The 19,625-nt window shown below is 44.9% G+C and overlaps 2 protein-coding genes across 9 annotated transcripts in view; one reads left to right on the top strand and one right to left on the bottom strand.

Annotated features, from left to right (window-relative positions):
• Window positions 1–14,497, top strand: part of syngr1a (synaptogyrin 1a) — a 35,598-nt gene extending 21,101 nt beyond the window's left edge. For 4 of the 7 annotated variants that reach the window (XM_085404962.1, XM_085404958.1, XM_085404961.1 and 1 more), the window contains 3 exons: window positions 323–560; window positions 655–800; window positions 1,026–2,114. In XM_085404962.1, the coding sequence (XP_085261088.1) occupies window positions 323–560; window positions 655–800; window positions 1,026–1,115 (474 nt within the window). In that variant the 3' untranslated portion in view covers window positions 1,116–2,114. Of the gene's footprint in view, window positions 1–322; window positions 561–654; window positions 801–1,025; window positions 2,115–14,306 lie in introns of those variants that run through there. The other 3 variants (XM_085404957.1, XM_085404956.1, XM_085404963.1) reach the window with 2 other exon arrangements.
• On the bottom strand, window positions 3,510–5,544 carry LOC146672367 (E3 SUMO-protein ligase ZBED1-like). Of its 2 annotated transcripts, XM_085405331.1 has the most exons (3): window positions 5,048–5,544; window positions 4,434–4,858; window positions 3,510–4,270 (listed from the first exon to the last, which is right to left on the bottom strand). In XM_085405331.1, the coding sequence occupies exons 1-3, from the start codon at window positions 5,498–5,500 to the stop codon at window positions 3,595–3,597; spliced, it is 1,554 nt and encodes a 517-aa protein (XP_085261457.1). In that variant the 5' UTR covers window positions 5,501–5,544; the 3' UTR covers window positions 3,510–3,594. The 2 variants fall into 2 exon arrangements, with proteins under 2 accessions (XP_085261457.1, XP_085261455.1); XM_085405329.1 differs by having other exon boundaries at window positions 4,434–5,544.
• Window positions 14,498–19,625: the final 5,128 nt, after the last annotated feature.

Here is a 19,625-nt window from a genome sequence, read left to right as displayed (position 1 = left end):
CCAGTAAACAGTGTTACTGCGGGTCACAGAAACAGAACGTTAACGTGATTGGTCAAAACTGTTGAGCGTGGCCTTGACATCTGACGTCAGCTCATGTTTCTTCCTCTGCGCCTTTCTAGACATCTCCTTATGTGGAGATGACACTCTCATTACCATACCAAATCCTGTTCATGTGGATGTAGTGTTTTCAGAGGCAAAACGAACAAATTATGAGATATATAGCCTTAAATATAAAATTACATTCTAACAAGGTCAGTACACTTTGATCAGTAAAAGCTGTGTTTAAACTTGCTCATTAATAAACTTTACTTCCTCGCTCCAGCTCTTCTCCATCGTCATCCTCGGCTGCGTTGCTAACGAGGGCTATGTCAACAGGCCAGAGGAGGTGGAGCCGTATTGCATCTTCAACCGCAACCAGAACGCCTGCAACTATGGCATCACCATGGGAACATTGGGGTTCCTATGCAGCGCTGCTTTCCTGGCACTGGATGTTTACTTCCCCCAGATCAGCGGCGTGAAGGACAGGAAGAAGGCCGTCATGGCTGACATTGTAGTGTCAGGTGAGTGTCCATCTCCTGTGCTTTGTAGTCGGTGGGATTAGGCACGTGTGTTTTGTGCATTTTGTTAAATGTGGTTCCTCCGTGCTGTGTGCAGCTCTATGGGCCTTCATCTGGTTTGTGGGCTTCTGTTTTCTGGCCAATCAGTGGCAGGTCTCTAAAAAAGAGGACAATCCTCTGAACGAAGGAGCCGACGCAGCCAGAGCAACCATTGTTTTCTCCTTCTTTTCCATCTTCACCTGGGTAAGTATGTGAAGGCTTCCACTGCTGCCACCTGCTGGTCAGACTACTGCACAAACACGTTTATTTAGAAATATTTAAACCCTTGCACATGTATAAGATATGTTGTGTACATGTAACAAACAACTCATATGATTCTGTTTCCTTCTGTCTGTGTTGTCGTATGTGTGTTGTGTCCCATGTCATGTGATGTGCCTCATGTCATGTGATGTGACGTGTTGTATGTAGGGCGGTCTCACTCTGCTGTCTCTGGAGCGTCTGAAGAGAGTCTCCTTTGAGGAAGAATACAACAAACTGTTCAGCTCTCCTCTTGCCTGAAACTCAAACCTTACTTGACTTGTCTCTTTTAGTTAATCAGGGGCGAGCCTTCATGTGCTTTCTGTTTCCTCCTCATAGCTCAGTCTGAACTCTTATTCTAAGTGCCTTACTGTCGCTGCGGTAACTGAGTCATTCATGAACTATGTTGTGCGTTTTCTTTTTGCAGTGATGTCGTTGTGTGTGATGTGATATCACCATGTACTTTGGTGTATGAAGATCTAATAAAGTGACATTAAGATTAACATATTAAAAGTAGAAGCATGGTCCATGGAGAGACAATGGACTGCTCCCTGCTGCTGGCTGTCACCTGGTCGGGTTTATGTGCAACACTAAAGAACAAACTTACTGTACTAAGCAAAACTCTTGAGTCATTCTTAGGATAGCTAAGAATAGATGCGGTGATTTATTGAAACCTGTGCAAACGTATGTGGAATACAGTAAATGAGTTTGAATGATTCTAACGAGCTTGAAAGTGAATAGTTGGTGTGAGCAGCTTCATCCTTCAGCTCCATCTGAACTCTCTAAGCAACTCTCTCATCTCTACGAGGATCTTCAGAAATAGCTCTCCAGGCTTCCAGAAGGACATTCAAAGCTCCTGTTTGGATGTTTCTGCCTTTTGTCCTCTGTCAGGGTGATTCCACGCTGCTTCAGTAATGGAATCAGAATATCTTTATTGTCCTTATAACATGTGCAATGAACAGAACAATGGTAAATGGCCTGTATTTATATAGCGCTTTACTAGTCCCTAAGGACCCCAAAGCGCTTTACACATCCAGTCATCCACACATTCACACACTGGTGATGGCAGCTACATTGTAGCCACAGCCACCCTGGGGCGCACTGACAGAGGTGAGGCTGCCGGACACTGGCACCACCGGGCCCTCTGACCACCACCAGTTGGCAACAGGTGAAGTGTCTTGCCCAAGGACACAACGACCGAGACTGTCCAAGCCGGGACTCGAACCGGCAACCTTCCGATTACAAGGCGAACTCCCAACTCTTGAGCCACGATCGCCCGATGAACAAGAATAAATATTTTAAAAAAGGAAAAAGAATACAGTCAGACAAATCACAGTTTGATATTTTTTCGATAGAAAAAAAAAGGTTCATGCCTTTTTAATTTCTCATTTATTAAAATTATAAATATATATTTTAACTCAAAAGTACAGTTTTTAAATTTAATGTTGCTGAAATAACAGAGTAATAAAAAAATAAATCTATCTGATGGAGAAATCACTCATCTTTGGAAAACAGAGTTTATTACAGAGAAATGTCTCTTTCCAAAATAAAAGCTATACTATACGCTTCTTCTGGGCAATATTCTCAGCAGCATATTAAACATATCAGGTCCCCATAAGGAGAATCCTGTGCTAACGGCTGTCTAAATGACTTGGGTAAAGTTAGTAGCAGGCGTGCTTGTTGTTTTTGTCTGCTTCCACTTGTCTTTGCACTAGGATGATGTCGGAGTAAATGTGCAGTCATATTTGTTGTGTTCCCACTAGTGCTGTCAGCGTTAATCTGAAATGACCTTAACGCCACAACATGGCAAATCTCCGTTAACGAGCTACCGCGGATCGCCCCGTGCATGGGGGTTGGACGGCCAACACGTTAACGAGCTAACTGCACTAACGCACTAGTTCCCACCAATATAATTGAGCATTGCGTGGCACATCCAACATACTGTTTTACTTTTGTCCATGACGCGCTTACCTTCAGGGTCATACGTCACATGAAAACCAAAATAGTTCCAAACGCCAGATCTGAATGAGGGTGAGGGAGGTTCAATTTGCCATGTTGCAAGCAGAGCTTAACTTCTGTCTCGCTAGCTTGCCCTGCGCTCAGTGAATCTGCGTTCGACTACTCCGCCTAGGCTGCACTGTCGAGCGCAGATCCACTGAGCGCTCAACACAGACAGCATCGTCAGAAGGAAAGTTGATAAAATAAATTAAAAATTTTGTATTGTTCGATACATATGCGTACCGAACCGAAAGCACTGTATCGAACGGTTCAATATCGATACGAGTATTGTTGCACCCCTAATATATATATATATATATATATATTAGTGCTGTCAATAGATTAAAAAAAATTAACTAACTAATCTCACAATTTTCTGTTATTAATTGCGATTAATCTCAATTACTTTATTAATAGCCTGGCTCCAATTACATTTTTTTTATTCTTTATATTTTAAGATTGTAACAGACATTTATGCAACACAATGAAGTAAATGCAGAATAAACACAAAGAATGTATGCTGAAATTCAAAGAGAATTTTAATAGTTTTCATCAATCTTTAACACAGTGAAAACTTACAAAAAACCTTTAAGGCCATCAACAGTGACTGAACCCAGGCCTACAGGTTAAAGTGAATATCATAACAATAAAGGGTGCACAAAACTCAGTATTTAAAACACAAAAAGACACAGCTGAAAACCCAGAATGTTGAACATTTTTCACTTCAAAGGAGCAATCTGGATTAGTCCTTCTTTGCACTCAGCCAGTTACTGAGGCAGACTATTCTGTTTACATTGTCTGATGACAAAGAAGCACGCTTCTTTTGAATGATGTGACCTGAGAGTGAGAATAATCTCTCACAAGGCACTGTGGTTGCAGGGGTTGACAGGTACTTGCGTGCAATAGGTGCCAGCCTGGCATGTGCTCCTTCTCTCTTTAACCACCACTGTAGTGGACACTCTCCTATGTCAATTTTGGGCTCTGCTTTGTACAGATTCAGACAGCAGTCTATAGCATCTTCCTCTTCCTCTTTATCTGAATCAGGAGAACCCAGCAAGCAGATGGACATCTTGCTCTTCTTTGGTGAGGGTTCCTCTGTTGTCTGAGCAGATGGTTGGTGTGCATCCGTCTCTGACATCAGAAGGTCATGTACTGATGCCCACACCTCTCTTCTTTCATCTTTGGAAAGGCATTTAAGATCTTTAAACCTGGGATCAAGGGCAGTAGCGATCTTCAGCCATGTGAGATTGCTGCTGTCCCTCCGCTGAGCTAGGTCTGTGGTAAAAATCTTCTTAAACCTCAAAACGTAGACTGGGTCATCATCTGAGGGCTCCATAATCCTGAACAAATGACACAAGGCTGGCAACACCATGGAACAAGAGACATACCGCTCTCCTCCCAGCAGTTCGGTAACATATCTGCAATAGAAAGATCAAGTCTGTATTTTTCTATTAATCACACAGAGACAAACATAAAAACTACATATGAAAATACACAGAGAGGTGGAGGTGGAGAACATACTTGAAAACAAAGCTAGAATGCAAAGATAGACACACAATCATGAGAAACAAAATGATTTACCTGCAAGGTTCCAGTAGTTCCTCCAGCTTTTGCAGTCTGTCAAGCTCCTGGTCAGTCAACATAGTCACCTTGCTGTTTTGTTGAGTCAGGATGGTGGTCAGCCCAAATTTGTTTCTCTGGATCCGCTTGATCATCTCTAGGGTGGAGTTCCATCTTGTTGGAACGTCCTGAACAAGCGGTTCTGTTTGATGTCCATGTGCAGCTTGCTGTGCCTTTAATTCCTGAGCGTTTGCTGGACTATGCTTAAAATGTCCAACAATCTTGCGACATTTGGCCAGAGCCCTTTCAAATGCGCTGTCATTAAGAGAAACTGTGACCGTTCTTTGCAGAATGTGGGCCATGCAGGGCATGTGTTCAAATGGAAGTAGTCTGGCGGCTGCAACCATGTTACGAGCACTGTCGGTGCCAAGCGTGGTTACCTTGTCCTTGATTTTCCATTCGTTTGCAACATTCAGAAAATGGTCAGCACACGCCTCAGCATAGTGTCTCTCTTCAGTTTTACTCACTGTTAGTGCAAACGATTGCATAGTCCAGTCGTTATCAATAAAATGCGCCATGACCCCCAAGTAATTATCGTTGTTCACCGAAGTCCAGTGGTCTCCGGTGAGAGCGACATTCCTTACTTGCACAAGCTTGCTGGACTGCTGAGCCCTCTGGTCCCCATACAAAGTGTGCAGTCTCGACACAATGGTTCCTCTCGAGGGCAGATTGTAACACTCATCTCCTGATGCAGCACGAATGACTTCTCTCAGTCCATCATCTTCTACTATGCTAACTGGTCGGCAGTTTTTAGCTATCCAAACAACCAAGGAATTGGTTACCTTTTCTCTCACATTTTTTGTTATTCGTCCACAAGCACCATACTCCTGAAGCGTAGACTGGCGAGGTCCCGTAGAGGTGGATTCAGTTGGGTGTTTTGCTCTCAGGTGATACGCCAGTGATGAACTGCTTCTGTGGTACTTGAATTCAGCTTTGCAAATTGTGCATCTTACTCTCGTTTTGTCCAACAAGCCATCAGGCAACTTCTTAAAGAGAAACTTTCCACCCAAAAGTCCGCCCTCGTCCATGCTTGCGTGTGTTAGCTAGTGTTAGCTAGATAGTAGCATGGTGTCACTTCTTCTTCTAATCATTTCTGTCAGGCCAAACGCCAGCATAGCACACTGTTGCCCCCTCCTCCAGAGGTGCTCATGAATTTAAAGGTCTTAGATTACAGGAAATTAATAAAAAAACAAAATCAGCGTTAAATTTTTTTTAATGCATTAAACATTTCGCGTTGATCTTAACAATTAACGCAATAATTTTGACAGCACTAATATATATATATATATATATATATATATATATATATAAAACACCCAGCACGCCCCTGCGGGCGGTTTATCCTTCAAGCTCGGGTCCTCTACCAGAGGCCTGGGAGCTTGAGGGTCCTGCGCAGTATCTTAGCTGTTCCCAGGACTGCGCTCTTCTGGACAGAGATCTCCGATGTTGTTCCTGGGATCTGCTGGAGCCACTCGCCTAGCTTGGGAGTCACCGCACCTAGTGCTCCGATTACCACGGGGACCACCGTTACCTTCACCCTCCACATCCTCTCGAGCTCTTCTCTGAGCCCTTGGTATTTCTCCAGCTTCTCGTGTTCCTTCTTCCTGATATTGCTGTCATTCGGAACCGCTACATCGATCACTACGGCCATCTTCTTCTGTTTGTCTACCACCACTATGTCCGGTTGGTTAGCCACCACCATTTTGTCCGTCTGTATCTGGAAGTCCCACAGGATCTTAGCTCGGTCATTCTCCACCACCCTTGGGGGCATCTCCCATTTTGACCTCGGGACTTCCAGGTTATACTCGGCACAGATGTTCCTGTACACTATGCCGGCCACTTGGTTATGGCGTTCCATGTATGCCTTGCCTGCTAGCATCTTGCACCCTGCTGTTATGTGCTGGATTGTCTCTGGGGCATCTTTACACAGCCTGCACCTGGGGTCTTGCCTGGTGTGATAGACCCCAGCCTCTATGGATCTTGTGCTCAGAGCTTGTTCTTGTGCTGCCATGATTAGTGCCTCTGTGCTGTCTTTCAGTCCAGCTTTGTCCAGCCACTGGTAGGATTTCTGGATATCAGCCACCTCCTCTATCTGCCGGTGGTACATACCGTGCAGGGGCCTGTCCTTCCATGATGGTTCCTCGTCTCCCTCCTCTTTCTTGGGTTTCTGCTGCCTGAGGTATTCACTGAGCACTCGGTCAGTTGGGGCCATCTTCCTAATGTATTCTTGGATGTTCATTGTCTCATCCTGGACTGTGGTGCTGACACTCACCAGTCCCCGGCCCCCTTCCTTCCGCTTAGCGTACAGCCTCTGGGTGCTGGATTTGGGGTGAAACCCTCCATGCATGGTAAGGAGCTTTCTTGTCTTTATGTCAGTGGCTTCTATCTCCTCCTTTGGCCAGCCTATTACCCCAGCAGGGTACCTGATCACGGGCAGGGCGTACGTGTTGATGGCCCGGATCTTGTTCTTACCATTCAGCTGACTCCTCAGGACTTGCCTGACCCTCTGCAGGTACTTGGTGGTTGCAGCTTTTCTAGCGGCCTCTTCATGGTTCCCATTCGCCTGTGGGATCCCCAAGTACTTGTAACTGTCCTCTATGTCTGCAATGTTGCCTTCTGGTAGTTCAATCCCCTCAGTTCTGACTACCTTCCCTCTCTTTGTTACCATCCGACTACACTTCTCCAGTCCGAACGACATTCCAATGTCATTGCTGTATAGCCTGGTAGTGTGGATCAGTGAATCGATGTCTCGTTCACTCTTGGCATACAGCTTGATGTCATCCATGTACAGGAGGTGGCTGACAACTGCTCTGTTCCGTAGTCGGTATCCGTAGCCAGTCTTGTTAATGATCTCACTGAGGGGGTTCAGGCCTATGCAGAACAGCAGTGGGGACAGAGCATCTCCTTGGTAGATCCCGCACTTGATGGTGACTTGTGCTATGGGCTTGGAGTTGGCCTCTAGTGTTGTACGCCACATCCCCATTGAGTTCCTGATGAAGGCTCTTAGGGTCCCATTGATCTTGTACAATTCTAGGCATTCCAGTATCCAGCTGTGGGGCATTGAGTCATAGGCCTTCTTGTAATCAATCCATATATATATATATATATATATATATATAAAAACACCCAGCACGCCCCTGCGGGCGGTTTATCCTTCAAGCTCGGGTCCTCTACCAGAGGCCTGGGAGCTTGAGGGTCCTGCGCAGTATCTTAGCTGTTCCCAGGACTGCGCTCTTCTGGACAGAGATCTCCGATGTTGTTCCCGGGATCTGCTGGAGCCACTCGCCTAGCTTGGGAGTCACCGCACCTAGTGCTCCGATTACCACGGGGACCACCGTTACCTTCACCCTCCACATCCTCTCGAGCTCTTCTCTGAGCCCTTGGTATTTCTCCAGCTTCTCGTGTTCCTTCTTCCTGATATTGCTGTCATTCGGAACCGCTACATCGATCACTACGGCCGTCTTCTTCTGTTTGTCTACCACCACTATGTCCGGTTGGTTAGCCACCACCATTTTGTCCGTCTGTATCTGGAAGTCCCACAGGATCTTAGCTCGGTCATTCTCCACCACCCTTGGGGGCATCTCCCATTTTGACCTCGGGACTTCCAGGTTATACTCGGCACAGATGTTCCTGTACACTATGCCGGCCACTTGGTTATGGCGTTCCATGTATGCCTTGCCTGCTAGCATCTTGCACCCTGCTGTTATGTGCTGGACTGTCTCTGGGGCATCTTTACACAGCCTGCACCTGGGGTCTTGGTGTGATAGACCCCAGCCTCTATGGATCTTGTGCTCCTCTGTAATATTCTAGATATTTATAATTGAGTTATTTGTATATTTGAGCTATTTCTTTTAATTTTTAAACTTTGTAATATATTGCAGTATTTAGTTCAGTCTGTTACTTGTATTGTCTTGGAGCAACTGTAACCACATAATTCCCTTGTCCAGCCACTGGTAGGATTCTGGATGTCAGCCACCTGCCGGTGGTACATTCCGTGCAGTGGGCTGTCCTTCCATGATGGCCCCTCCTATTACCCCTTGCTTCTTTTCTTTCTCCTGTTTCTTTCTTCGGTATTCACTGAACAGATGGTCAGTTGTGGCCATCTTCCTGATGTACTCATGGAGTATAGTTGGATAGTATCGAAGAGAGGAAAGGGCAATCAGAAATGAGCGGACATGGAGGATACCTACAAGTACCTGAGAATCCCACAGGCAAACGGGCAATCACTGCCTGCAGAGGGTCAGGCAAGTCCTGAAGAGTCAGCTGAACGGTAACAACAAGATCTGGGCAATCAACACCTATTCCCTGCCACTGATCCTGCTGGGATATTAAGCTGGCCAAAGGAGGAAATGGAAGCCACTGACATCAAGACCAGGAAGCTCCTGACCATGCATGGAGGGTTTCACCCCAAGTCCAGCAGCCTGAGGCTGTACGCTAAGCAGAAGGAAGGAGGCCGGGGACTGGTGAGTGTCAGCACCACGGTCCAGGATGACACAACAAACATCCATGAGTACATCAGGAAGATGGCCCCAACCAATTGTGTGCTCAGTGAATACCTCAGGCAGCAGAAACCCAAGAAAGAGGAGGAGCCATCGTGGAAGGACAGGCCACTGCATGGCATGTACCAGACAGAAGACAGATAGAGGACCTCCAGAAATCCTACCAGTGGCTGGACAAAGCTGGACTGAAAGACAGCACAGAGGCACTAATTATGGCAGCACGGGAAGCAGCTCTGAGCACAAGATCCATAGAGGCTATCACACCAGGCAAGACCCCAGGTGCAGGCTGTGTAAAGATGCCCCTGAGACAATCCAGCACATAACAGCAGGGTGCAAGATGCTAGCAGGCAGGGCATACATGGAACGCCATAACCAAGTGGCCGGCATAGTGTACAGGAACATCTGTGCCGAGTATAACCTGGAAGTCCCGAGGTCAAAATGGGAGATGCCCCCAAGGGTGGTGGAGAATGACCGAGCTAATATCCTGTGGGACTTCGAGATACAGACAGACAAAATGGTGGTGGCTGACCAACCGGACATAGTGGTGGTAGACAAACATCAGAAGACGGCTGTAGTGATAGATGTAGCAGTTCCCAATGACAGCAACATCAGAAAGAAGGAAGACAAGAAGCAGGAGAAATACCAAGGGCTCAGAAAAGAGCTGGACGAGATGTGGAGGGAGAAGGTAACAGTGGAACATGCTTTATCCAAAGCTCACTCTCTGTGCATTCACTCGCTAATTTACATTCACAGTATTCACTCACTGCCTCTTTTGAGTTTTACTAGCTTAGCTTAGCTCATAGCAAAGTCGCTAGCAGCATGGCCTATTCACCTGTCCCTCCTGAACTTTCCTGCTCATTGTGTCAGATGTTTAGTTACTCCTCTGCCTCCTTTAGCAGTAAGGATACTTGTAACAAATGTAGCATATTTGCAGCTCTGGAGGCTAAGATCACTGAATTGGAGACTCGGCTTTGCACCCTTGATACACCTGTAGCTAGCCAGGCCCCTGCAGGCGGTGCACCCAAAGACAGCGTAGGTCCTGCTAGCTGTTCCTCGGCAGACCCCAAGCAGCTGGGGAAAGAGGGCGGCTGGGTGACGGTGAGGAAGAAGCATAGTCTTAAACAGAAGCTCCAGGTACACCACCAACCTGTTCATGTATGTAGCAGTTTTTCCCCACTTGGTGACACACCCACCGGGGGTCAAACTCTGGTAATTGGCGATTCTGTTCTCAGACATGTGAAGCTAGAGACACCGGCAACCATAGTCAATTGTCTTCCAGGGGCCAGAGCAGGTGACATTGGCGGAAATGTAAAACTGCTGGCTAAGGGTAAACGTAAATTCAGTAAAATCATAATTCACGTCGGCCGATTGACGGAACACCTGGTTATGTCAATTGGAGGTCACTAAAATCAATATTGAATCCATGTGTAACTTTGCCAAAACAATGTCGGACTCTGTAGTTTTCCCTGGTCCCCTCCCCAATCAGACCAGGAGTGACATGTTTAGCCGCATGTTCTCCTTAATGTAAGGAGCTTGGAAAGAAAAGCGCCTGGACTTCTTTGAGTTGCTTGAAGATGTTTCACCTCTCATCCGAGAAGCTTCTTCAGTTCTAAGGTCAAATGGTGGAGAGTCCCAGATTTAAACACAGTGGGAGTTTCCCCCCAAAGAGGAACAATGGACCCCCCTGATGATCCTCTACCTAATCACATGATCCAAGGTGTGAAAACGGGTGTGGGTCACAATCAGCCAGGGTTTCGGGTGGACTCATCCTGAAACCTGGCCCCACTCTATTATGTGATTTCCTGAGGTCAGATGGCCCAGGATGTGAGTGGGCGTTAAGGCGTCTGGGGAGGTCTGGGCATTCCTTGCTGCACTGTACAGCATACACCACATTGTTAAGTTTGTGTTTAGGAGTTTTGTGTTTGGGATGAAACAGTTTCTGTCTGAGTGTGTTGCTGGGTCTGAAATCTGGGTCTGATTTCCTTTATATGTAAAAGAAACACTTAAAACATGTGGTTATCCTAATTGGGCATTTATAAAGTCAGCAAAGAGGCACAGAAAAGAAGACCAGACACCAGCGAGGGAGGATAAGAAGGACAGACGCAACAACATTGTCATCCCCTATGTAGCCGGTGTATCAGAGAAACTCAGGAGAGTTTTCTCCAAGCACGACATCCCGGTGCATTTCAGACCCAGCAACACACTCAGACAAAAACTGGCTCACCCGAAAGACAAAACTCCTAAACACAAACTTAACAATGTGGTGTATGCTGTACAGTGCAGCGAGGAATGCCCAGACCTCTACATTGGAGAGACCAAACAGACACTTCACAAGTGCATGGCACAACACAGAAGAGCCACCTCCACAGGACAAGACTCAGCAGTCCATCTGCATCTAAAGGTCAAAGGTCACTCTTTCGAGGATGCCAATGTTCACATTTTGGACAGAGAGGACAGATGGTTTGAAAGAGGAGTGAAAGAAGCATCTATGTCCACTGTGAGCGACCATCTTTGAACAGAGGCGGGGCTTACGACACCAACTGTCTGCCATCTATAATCCAGTTTTGAGTTCCCTCCCCAGACGCCTTAACGCCCACTCACATCCTGGGCCTTCTGACCTCAGGAAATCACATGATAGGGTGGGGCCAGGTTTCACAATGAGCTCACCCGAAACCCTGGCTGAATGTGACCCACACCCGTTTTTACACCTTGGCTCATGTGATTAGAGGATCATCAGGGGGTCCTTTGTCCCTCTTTGGGGGGATACTCCCACTGGGTTTAAATCTGGCACTCTCCACCATTTGACCTTAGAACTGAAGAAGCTTCTCGGATGAGAGGTGAAACGTTTTCAAGCAACTCAAAGAAGTCCAGACGCTTTTCTTTCCAAGCTCCTGTCATGGCTCGTAGGATGAGCTGTGTGGAATTGTTAAAGTACCCAAAATGCAGGCACTTCTGATGTGGGGAAGCTTTATTAAAGGAGGTGGAAAGTATACAAGGCAAGGGTGGCGAAAAACAGAACTGGGTAAACCTAAACTGGGAAAACTAAAGAGCAAACCATGAAATGATAACCAAACGTGGAAAAGGACAGAGAGATGCAGACAGACGCAGGGAAACCACTAAGGATGACGGAGGAGATTAACGCAGACGAGCCAGCAACAGGCAGGAGAACACACAGGGCTTAAATACACGCAGCAGTAATCAAGGGATGGGAGACAGGACAGGAACACACCTCGGAGAAATCACAGCTGACGTGGCAAGGGAACTGTAAACTGAACACACTCACATAAGACAAGGACCTTCAGAATAAAACAGGAAACTTACAGACACAGAGGACCAGACAAGACACTGAACTTAACAGACAGACTCACGAGCAGACACAGTGACACCATGGACAGACAGAGGGAACATAGGCAGACATAAAACAAAACTCTTAACACATAGCAAACCTAAACAAGACATAACAGAATAAACAAGAACATAAAATAATATAAAGAAACACAAAACACTCAGTCCCCAGACTCAGGACCATGACAGCTACTTAGACTACGATGGCCTGGATGACTGAGAACCTTCACAGACATGTTCTCCTTAAATTGCTGGCTGTCTGAGTGGTGTCCCAGAAATGATGTGGGCTTCATAGATAATTGGCAAACCTGGAGGAAACCTGGTCTTGTTAGGAGAGATGGCATCCATCCCACTTTGGATGGAGCAGCTCTCATTTCTAGAAATATGGACAAATTTATTTAACCCCCCAAAATATGACTATCCAGAGTTGGGACCAGGAAGCAGAGTTGCAGTCTTACACGGCTCTCTGCAGCTTCTCTCCTCCTGCTATCCCCCCCCCCCAAAAACCCATCTCCATAGAGACTGTGTCAGCTCCCAAACAGACAAAGTAACTAAAAACCAGCAACAAACAACTTAAACATAAACAATCACAAAGAAAGAACAATACAGTATCCACATCTGAACCAAAGAGTAAAACAGTGAAATGTGGATTATTAAATATTAGGTCTCTCTCCTCCAAGTCTCTGTTAGTACATGACTTAATAATTGATCAACAAATCGATTTACTCTGCCTTACAGAAACCTGCTTGCAGCAGGATGATTATGTTAGTTTAAATGAATCAACACCCCCGAGTCATTCTAACTACCAGAAACCTCGAAGCACAGGCCGAGGGGGAGGTGTGGCAGCAATTTTTCACACCAGCCTATTAACCCTTTAGAGCCGGTCGGAGCGGACACGCTCTGTTTTGCGTAACTATTTTTAAATCCCGGTAGCAGTGCAACCACGTAAGCTAGCGCAATAATTTTTTTTGCATATAAAACCGGAGGAGTTGTACTTACATCTTATGCCATCAGCTTGTCCTCGGTCACAGTTTCCTTCCACATATAGCTTTGCAAAAACTGCATAAAAAGCACTTGCAGCAACAAAAACATAATATTCCAGAAACACGCTTTGCCGATCCGATCAGCTGTTTGTAACACTTCCTACGTCCATCAGCGTGAACTATCGCATGTCCGGCATGACCTGCCCGAAACCGGAAGTGACGTCATTTTGAGGAAATGTAGTTTTTTTTACCATCGTGGCCTTATGAGCCTATACTTGTGTTTTTTAAAAGTTATGTTTGACTTTATGACTTTCTGTGTCGTTTCTGGGATGCTTAGGACTCATATTGCACTGGTGGAAATATTTTATTTTGATGCATATGCTGTTATTTTGCAAATTTGCACTATAATATATTTTTTCGTTTTTCCTGCAGTATATGAAAATTGGTGTATCTCAAAAATAAAACTATGAAGACACTTAAAATAAATTTCCTTTGGTGGGAAACTAGTTTGTGCAACTTTTTTGTATTTACAGTTTTGAGGGATAAGCCTCTTAAATTTCTCTAACTAGAAATATATGTTAAAAAAACAAAAACGATTTTAAATTTTTTTGTAGTTTATTGCACTTTTTTGCAACTTATGTAATTACTATGCACTTAATGCAGACATATTATTAAAATTTGGGCTATAATGGTTGTATTGATGTATAGCAACTTGAAATGCTCCAAAAAATGGCTCCACAGCATGTAAAAATATAATATAAGCTCTGGCGGACTTGGTTCTATGGTAGGTCTTAAAGGGTTAATCAACCAAAGACCCAGACAGACTTTTAATTCATTTGAAAGCCTGATGCTTAGCCTCGTCCACCCCAGCTGTAAAACTCAGAAACCAGTCTTACTTGTTATCATCTATCGTCCACCTGGGCCTTACACAGAGATTTCTCTGAATTTTTATCTGATTATTGTGGTTGCTTTTAACAACCCCTAACATGCATGCTGTGTGTCTGCAGGTGCTGCAGAGCCTGCTTGCCATCCACAGGTTCAAATTGGGAGCCGACACCGTCATGTTCAACCAAGACTACGTGGATCCTAATCCACACGAACCCATGGAGGCCGCACCCAGGACTGAATAAATCCCTTCAGATGTGCTGGGTAGTTTTTGTTCGATGGATTTTTGTTCTTATGGTGCATTCAGGGACTCAACATAGGCACTTTCATTGAAAATGAGTTCCTCTGAATCAGCAGCCAATCACAGTCCAGAACATGAACAGAAACAACATGGCCAGAAATGATCTAAATCCTCCACTTCCTGCTGAAAAATCACTACCATTGTTGTACAAGCAGCTTCATGGTAAAAGGCTGATCACAGTTACTACACTTTTCAGAGACTTTTCTGCCCATTTTTAGCTTCAACCTCCTAAGACCCGAACTCTTCCATGGCATGCATTTTTAATTTCTCTTTGATATTTGGGCATATTGGGGCCCGATGAATGTAAAAACAAAGAATTACCAGATTTTTTTTTTACCTTATTTTTGTTTTTAAGAAAAATAAGAGCCGCATACGAGGATATTCGTTTAAAATTTTGATAGAACAGTAGCAGTATAATGTCCTCGTAAGTGAATATCAGGCCCTTGTAGAGCAAAATTGAGTAGTTTGGTCTAAATAACCCAAAATGTGATGTCCACATATGTGGACACAGGTCCTAGGAGGTTAAAACAGTCACAGCACCCCGTGCTGCTGCACCAAGCTAAGCACTAGTGATGTGTTGGTTGCGAACGAAATGGATCTTAGAGCCGACCCTTTGAAGTGAACGACGCGAGCCGGCTCCTTATTGGGAGCCGTGTTTTTTTTCTTTCTCTCACCCTCCCTCTCTCTGTCGCATTTTTTCCCGCTTCACTCCGCACGCGAGCCTTGTGCTTTGCGCTGAGCGGAGGGGGGAGGGCCGGTAGTTACACTCGCAGTAGCACAGGAACAGAGCGGGAGGGAGAGAGAGAGAAAGAGAGCAGGGACAACAACGTCACATTAGAAAGGTATAGTAATCATCCACAACTATTTTCAGTTGCGGATGATAAAGGATTCAGAAAGTTTATTCATGCACTGAATCCTATGTATACAGTTCCAAGCAGGAAAACATTCTCCCAAAAATCATGCCAGGCCTGTATGACAGAGAATGTGCATCTTCTTTTTGTTTTGCACATTTTAATTTATATTTTACTGTGTTGTGGTTTGCAGCAGTGGCGGCTCCTGAAAAAAATCTCAGGGGGGGCAATTTTTATGATATCGACTAAAATGACCCATTTAATGAGTACATCAAACAACACAATTTTAATTTAAATTTAAAATGAACAACCATATTCTGGCCATTTGTATAGATTTGTAAAAATGAACATGAACAGATTTTTTTTTTTTTTTTTGAATGAATGAAAAATAACTATTGAAAACAACAACTGTAAACTGATTAGATAAAATATGACGGTTTTTATCTACCTCTTCGTTGTGCCTTCTTAAAGCAATCCGATGTCCATCATCTAGCTGCGCCGCTATGCTAGTTTTCCCTAGCACAGCTAGCTTTACACTGTTGTCCATATGAACTCGTGAGCTTTCATGTTTCTTGATTCGTTCGGAGAGGTGCTTTAAGTCGGTTTGTCCAGATTGTGTCCACGTCAAATCACACTTGTCACTTTTGAACAGTATGCACGGGAAACAAAAAAGTGCATTAGCTGTTCCACAGCCTGTCAGCCACGACTTGCGCTGGAACCAACTCCGACAAAAAGTCCTGTTGTATGCTTTTGACTTCTCCTTCGTTGCCTGGGTTAGTTGAATTTCGGGCTTGTCAGGTCCCAACTCTTTAACTTGCAGTTTTTCTGCCATTGTCCTTCTGGCAAAAGGGTAGGTTAGAAGCGATCTAACCGAATTTGGGGGAGGCTGTGCCTCAACCGTTAACAATACCGCTGCCATCGTCTCTCTCTGACCTTATAGCTCACTTAGGCTACTGACTGAGGTAAAATTCTAGAACAGCAAATCTTCGCGCGTTTTCTGCAGGGGCGCAATTTTAAGCGCCCCCAAACCATTTAATTCAGCGACGCTGATAGGTCAAATATTTATTATTTTCCCCTGGCAACCATTTAATGATAGGCTATTTCGCTGCATATCAAGGGCGCTTTGACGAGCGCCCCAGAAGAAGAAAAACACCGTTTGTTGGTTGAACTTTAATGAGTCAGCTGGTGAAAATGTTAAAATACGCCTGGCTGTATATGGGCACACACATAGTAAAACTATCATTGATGAATTTTTTAAAAATATATATTTTTACTCCTCCACATTTGGGGGGGCGGAGCCCGAGCGCCCCCTATGGGCCAGCCGCCACTGGTTTGCAGTGTTTTGTGTTGTTTCACTCTAAATTTGTTTAAAAGAAAAAGCTGAAAATTTAAATAGTTAAAAGTTGAAATCTAAATAGTTGCTTTTTGTATTTTATAATTGTTTTATTGCATTTTATGTGGCGTGAATAAATAAAAATAGATTTACGGTGGCCCCTAGAGACAAAGCACGTACAAACACCAAAACACGTACAATCGCTTTCAAGCCCCGCTGCAGGTACATCCACCGTGGGTTCCAGCGAAACCTCAATACCAATGACACTAACTCAATAGTGTCCATCTGGTCCAAAACTTGTCATCCTCCCTGCAAAACCGATCGGGGTGTTGTCCACAACATGCTGGTCCACCTTGTTAGGGCAGCTAAGCCTACTGTCACACATGGTAATTCCAGCATCAACTGCAGTCTATTAATCATCCACTCTCTTACTGGTAAGGGGCATCTCGTCCAGGATCTCCTCTCGGACCGTAAGTTGGATTTTTCTTTTGCCTGACTGAAACGAGGCAACAGCCTAATGATTTTGTTTCACTTAATTACTCCACTCCATCTGAGTTTGTTTATATCTAATACCTCGCAACTCCGGGAAGGGCAGCGGCCTCGCGATAATTCACCGCAAGCGCTGGAAAGTTCTCACCTGTCTCTGCCCCTGTCCATGAAGCCAGATAACACACACCAATTAGTTAAACTGCAGGAATGTCTTAAAGACATAAAGACCTGGATGGCCGCTAACTTTCTGCTTCTTAATTCAGATCAAACTGAGGTTATTGTACTCGGCCCTGAAAATCTTAGAAATATGGTATCTAACCAGATTCTTACTCTGGATGGCATTACCTTGGCCTCCAGTAACACTGTGAGGAACCTTGGAGTCATTTTTGACCAGGACATGTCCTTCAATGCACATATTAAACAAATATGTAAGACTGCGTTCTTCCATTTGTGCAACATCTCTAAAATTAGAAATATCCTGTCTCAGAGTGACGCTGAAAAACTAGTTCATGCATTTATTACTTCCAGGCTGGACGACTGTAATTCATTATTATCAGGAAGTCCTAAAAACTCCCTGAAAAGCCTTCAGCTAATCCAAAATGCTGCAGCAAGAGTCCTGACAGGGACTAGAAAGAGAGAGCAGATTTCTCCTGTTTTGGCTTCCTGTTAAATCCAGAATTCAAAATCCTGCTCCTCACATACAAGGTCTTAAATAATCAGGCCCCATCTTATCTTAATGACCTTGTAGTACCATATCACCCTATTAGAGCACTTCGCTCTCGCTCTGCAGGCCTACTTGTTGTTCCTAGAGTATTTAAAAGTAGAATGGGAGGCAGAGCCTTCAGTTTACAGGCCCCTCTTCTGTGGAACCAGCTTCCAGTTTGGATTCAGGAGACAGACACTATCTCTACTTTCAAGATCAGGCTTCAAACTTTCCTTTTTGCTAAAGCATATAGTTAGGGCTGGACCAGGTGACCCTGAATCCTCCCTTAGTTATGCTGCAATAGACGTAGGCTGCCGGGGGATTCCCATGATGCATTGAGTGTTTCCTTTCCAGTCACCTTTCTCACTCACTATGTGTTAATAGGCCTCTCTGCACTGAATCATATCTGTTATTAACCTCTGTCTCTCTTCCACAGCATGTCTTTATCCTGTCTTCCTTCTCTCACACCAACCGGTCGCAGCAGATGGCCTCGCCCCTCCCTGAGCCTGGTTCTGCCGGAGGTTTCTTCCTGTTAAAAGGGAGTTTTTCCTTCCCACTGTCGCCAAAGTGCTTGCTCATAGGGGGTCATATGATTGTTGGGTTTTTCTCTGTATCTATGAAGCGCCTTGAGGCGACTTTTGTTGTGATTTGGCGCTATATAAATAAAATTGAATTGAATTGAATTGTATTCTAAGGTACCACAAACACAGCTGACAGGCACCTTCAGACAGCCTACTTTAACCCCCCGAGTATAAACTCTAGATGAACATCTAGAATTTATACTCGGGGGGGCAAAGAAAGTGATTAAACGTGTATATTTTTTGTTTTCCTGGCCCTGAGCAGTCTGATAATTCAGGTTAAGTTTAAAATGTATTGAGAGGTACTGAAGTGCAGCGATGCAGCATTTTCACACAGCAAAGTCAATGTGTTGAGAGTTGTCCCACCTGTTTCCACCTGCCGGGTGCTGCCGGGCAGACAGAGGATGGACGCCTGATGGAGCTCTGTGACTCAGAGTCGGAGTCATCGCTGCGTCTGAGCTGACTGTGAGACGAACGTCTCTGACACTGTTGTACCTTCCATCGCTGCAGACCACGCCGGAGTGTTTATCCTGGATTCTGCTCCTGGCTCTGCCTTCCTGTCATCACCTGCTCTGACGTGACTGCGGTGAAAATTACACCTGCTGCTAGTTTTAGCAGCACTGCTTCTGAAACACGCTGCGGTGCGTCTGGTGGGATCACAAGCACCGACCTGAGTCAGCGGCTATAATTACTGACACCCCACACACATACATCCACGCTCCTGTCATTGTATAGAGCTTTAAATTATCATGTCACATGTGACCTCTGACCTCTTCATCAAGGTCAGATAAGGTCAAACTTTCATGAAATGTCTTTTATCTTTGAAGCTGCTTAAAATTTGCTGTCTGTGTTTTTCATGACTGAGCAGCTGAGGTGTTGTGTCGTGGACCCAAAGGCAGACACGGCAGAGAAAACAAAGTATAAAAAAAGCGAGCCGTTTATTAAGGCTGATGTCAAACAGACAACAAGGCGAGCTGGGGAAAAACTAAACTAAAACCTAAACTGGGATAAACTAAAACTAACTATGACATGGTACATGAACAGGAATCAGAACATGTGCATGCAAAAACTGTGATAAGAAACATGAACCTGAAGCACAGCATGAACGTAATCATGATGACCTGATACAAACAGTCGACCCGACCCCGAACAGAGGGAGACAGAGGACTTAAAAACACAGAAGAGT

Source organism: Rhamphochromis longiceps, linkage group LG4 (genome assembly GCF_057381845.1).
Source record: "Rhamphochromis longiceps isolate RC_006_pf linkage group LG4, R_longiceps_female_GT1.1, whole genome shotgun sequence".
Classification (NCBI taxonomy): Eukaryota; Metazoa; Chordata; class Actinopteri; order Cichliformes; family Cichlidae; genus Rhamphochromis; species Rhamphochromis longiceps.
The sequence above is the reverse complement of the archived record's forward strand: the minus strand, read 5'-3'. Positions and strand labels throughout refer to the sequence as shown.

Excerpts from the sequence above, each read along its gene's own strand:
- LOC146672367 (XM_085405329.1), bottom strand. The coding sequence starts at position 5,500 with ATGGACGAGGGCGGACTTTTGGGTGGAAAGTTTCTCTTTAAGAAGTTG. Across the intron at positions 4,271-4,433 it reads GAACTACTGGAACCTTGCAG|ATATGTTACCGAACTGCTGG; the intron begins GTAAATCATTTT and ends TTTCTATTGCAG.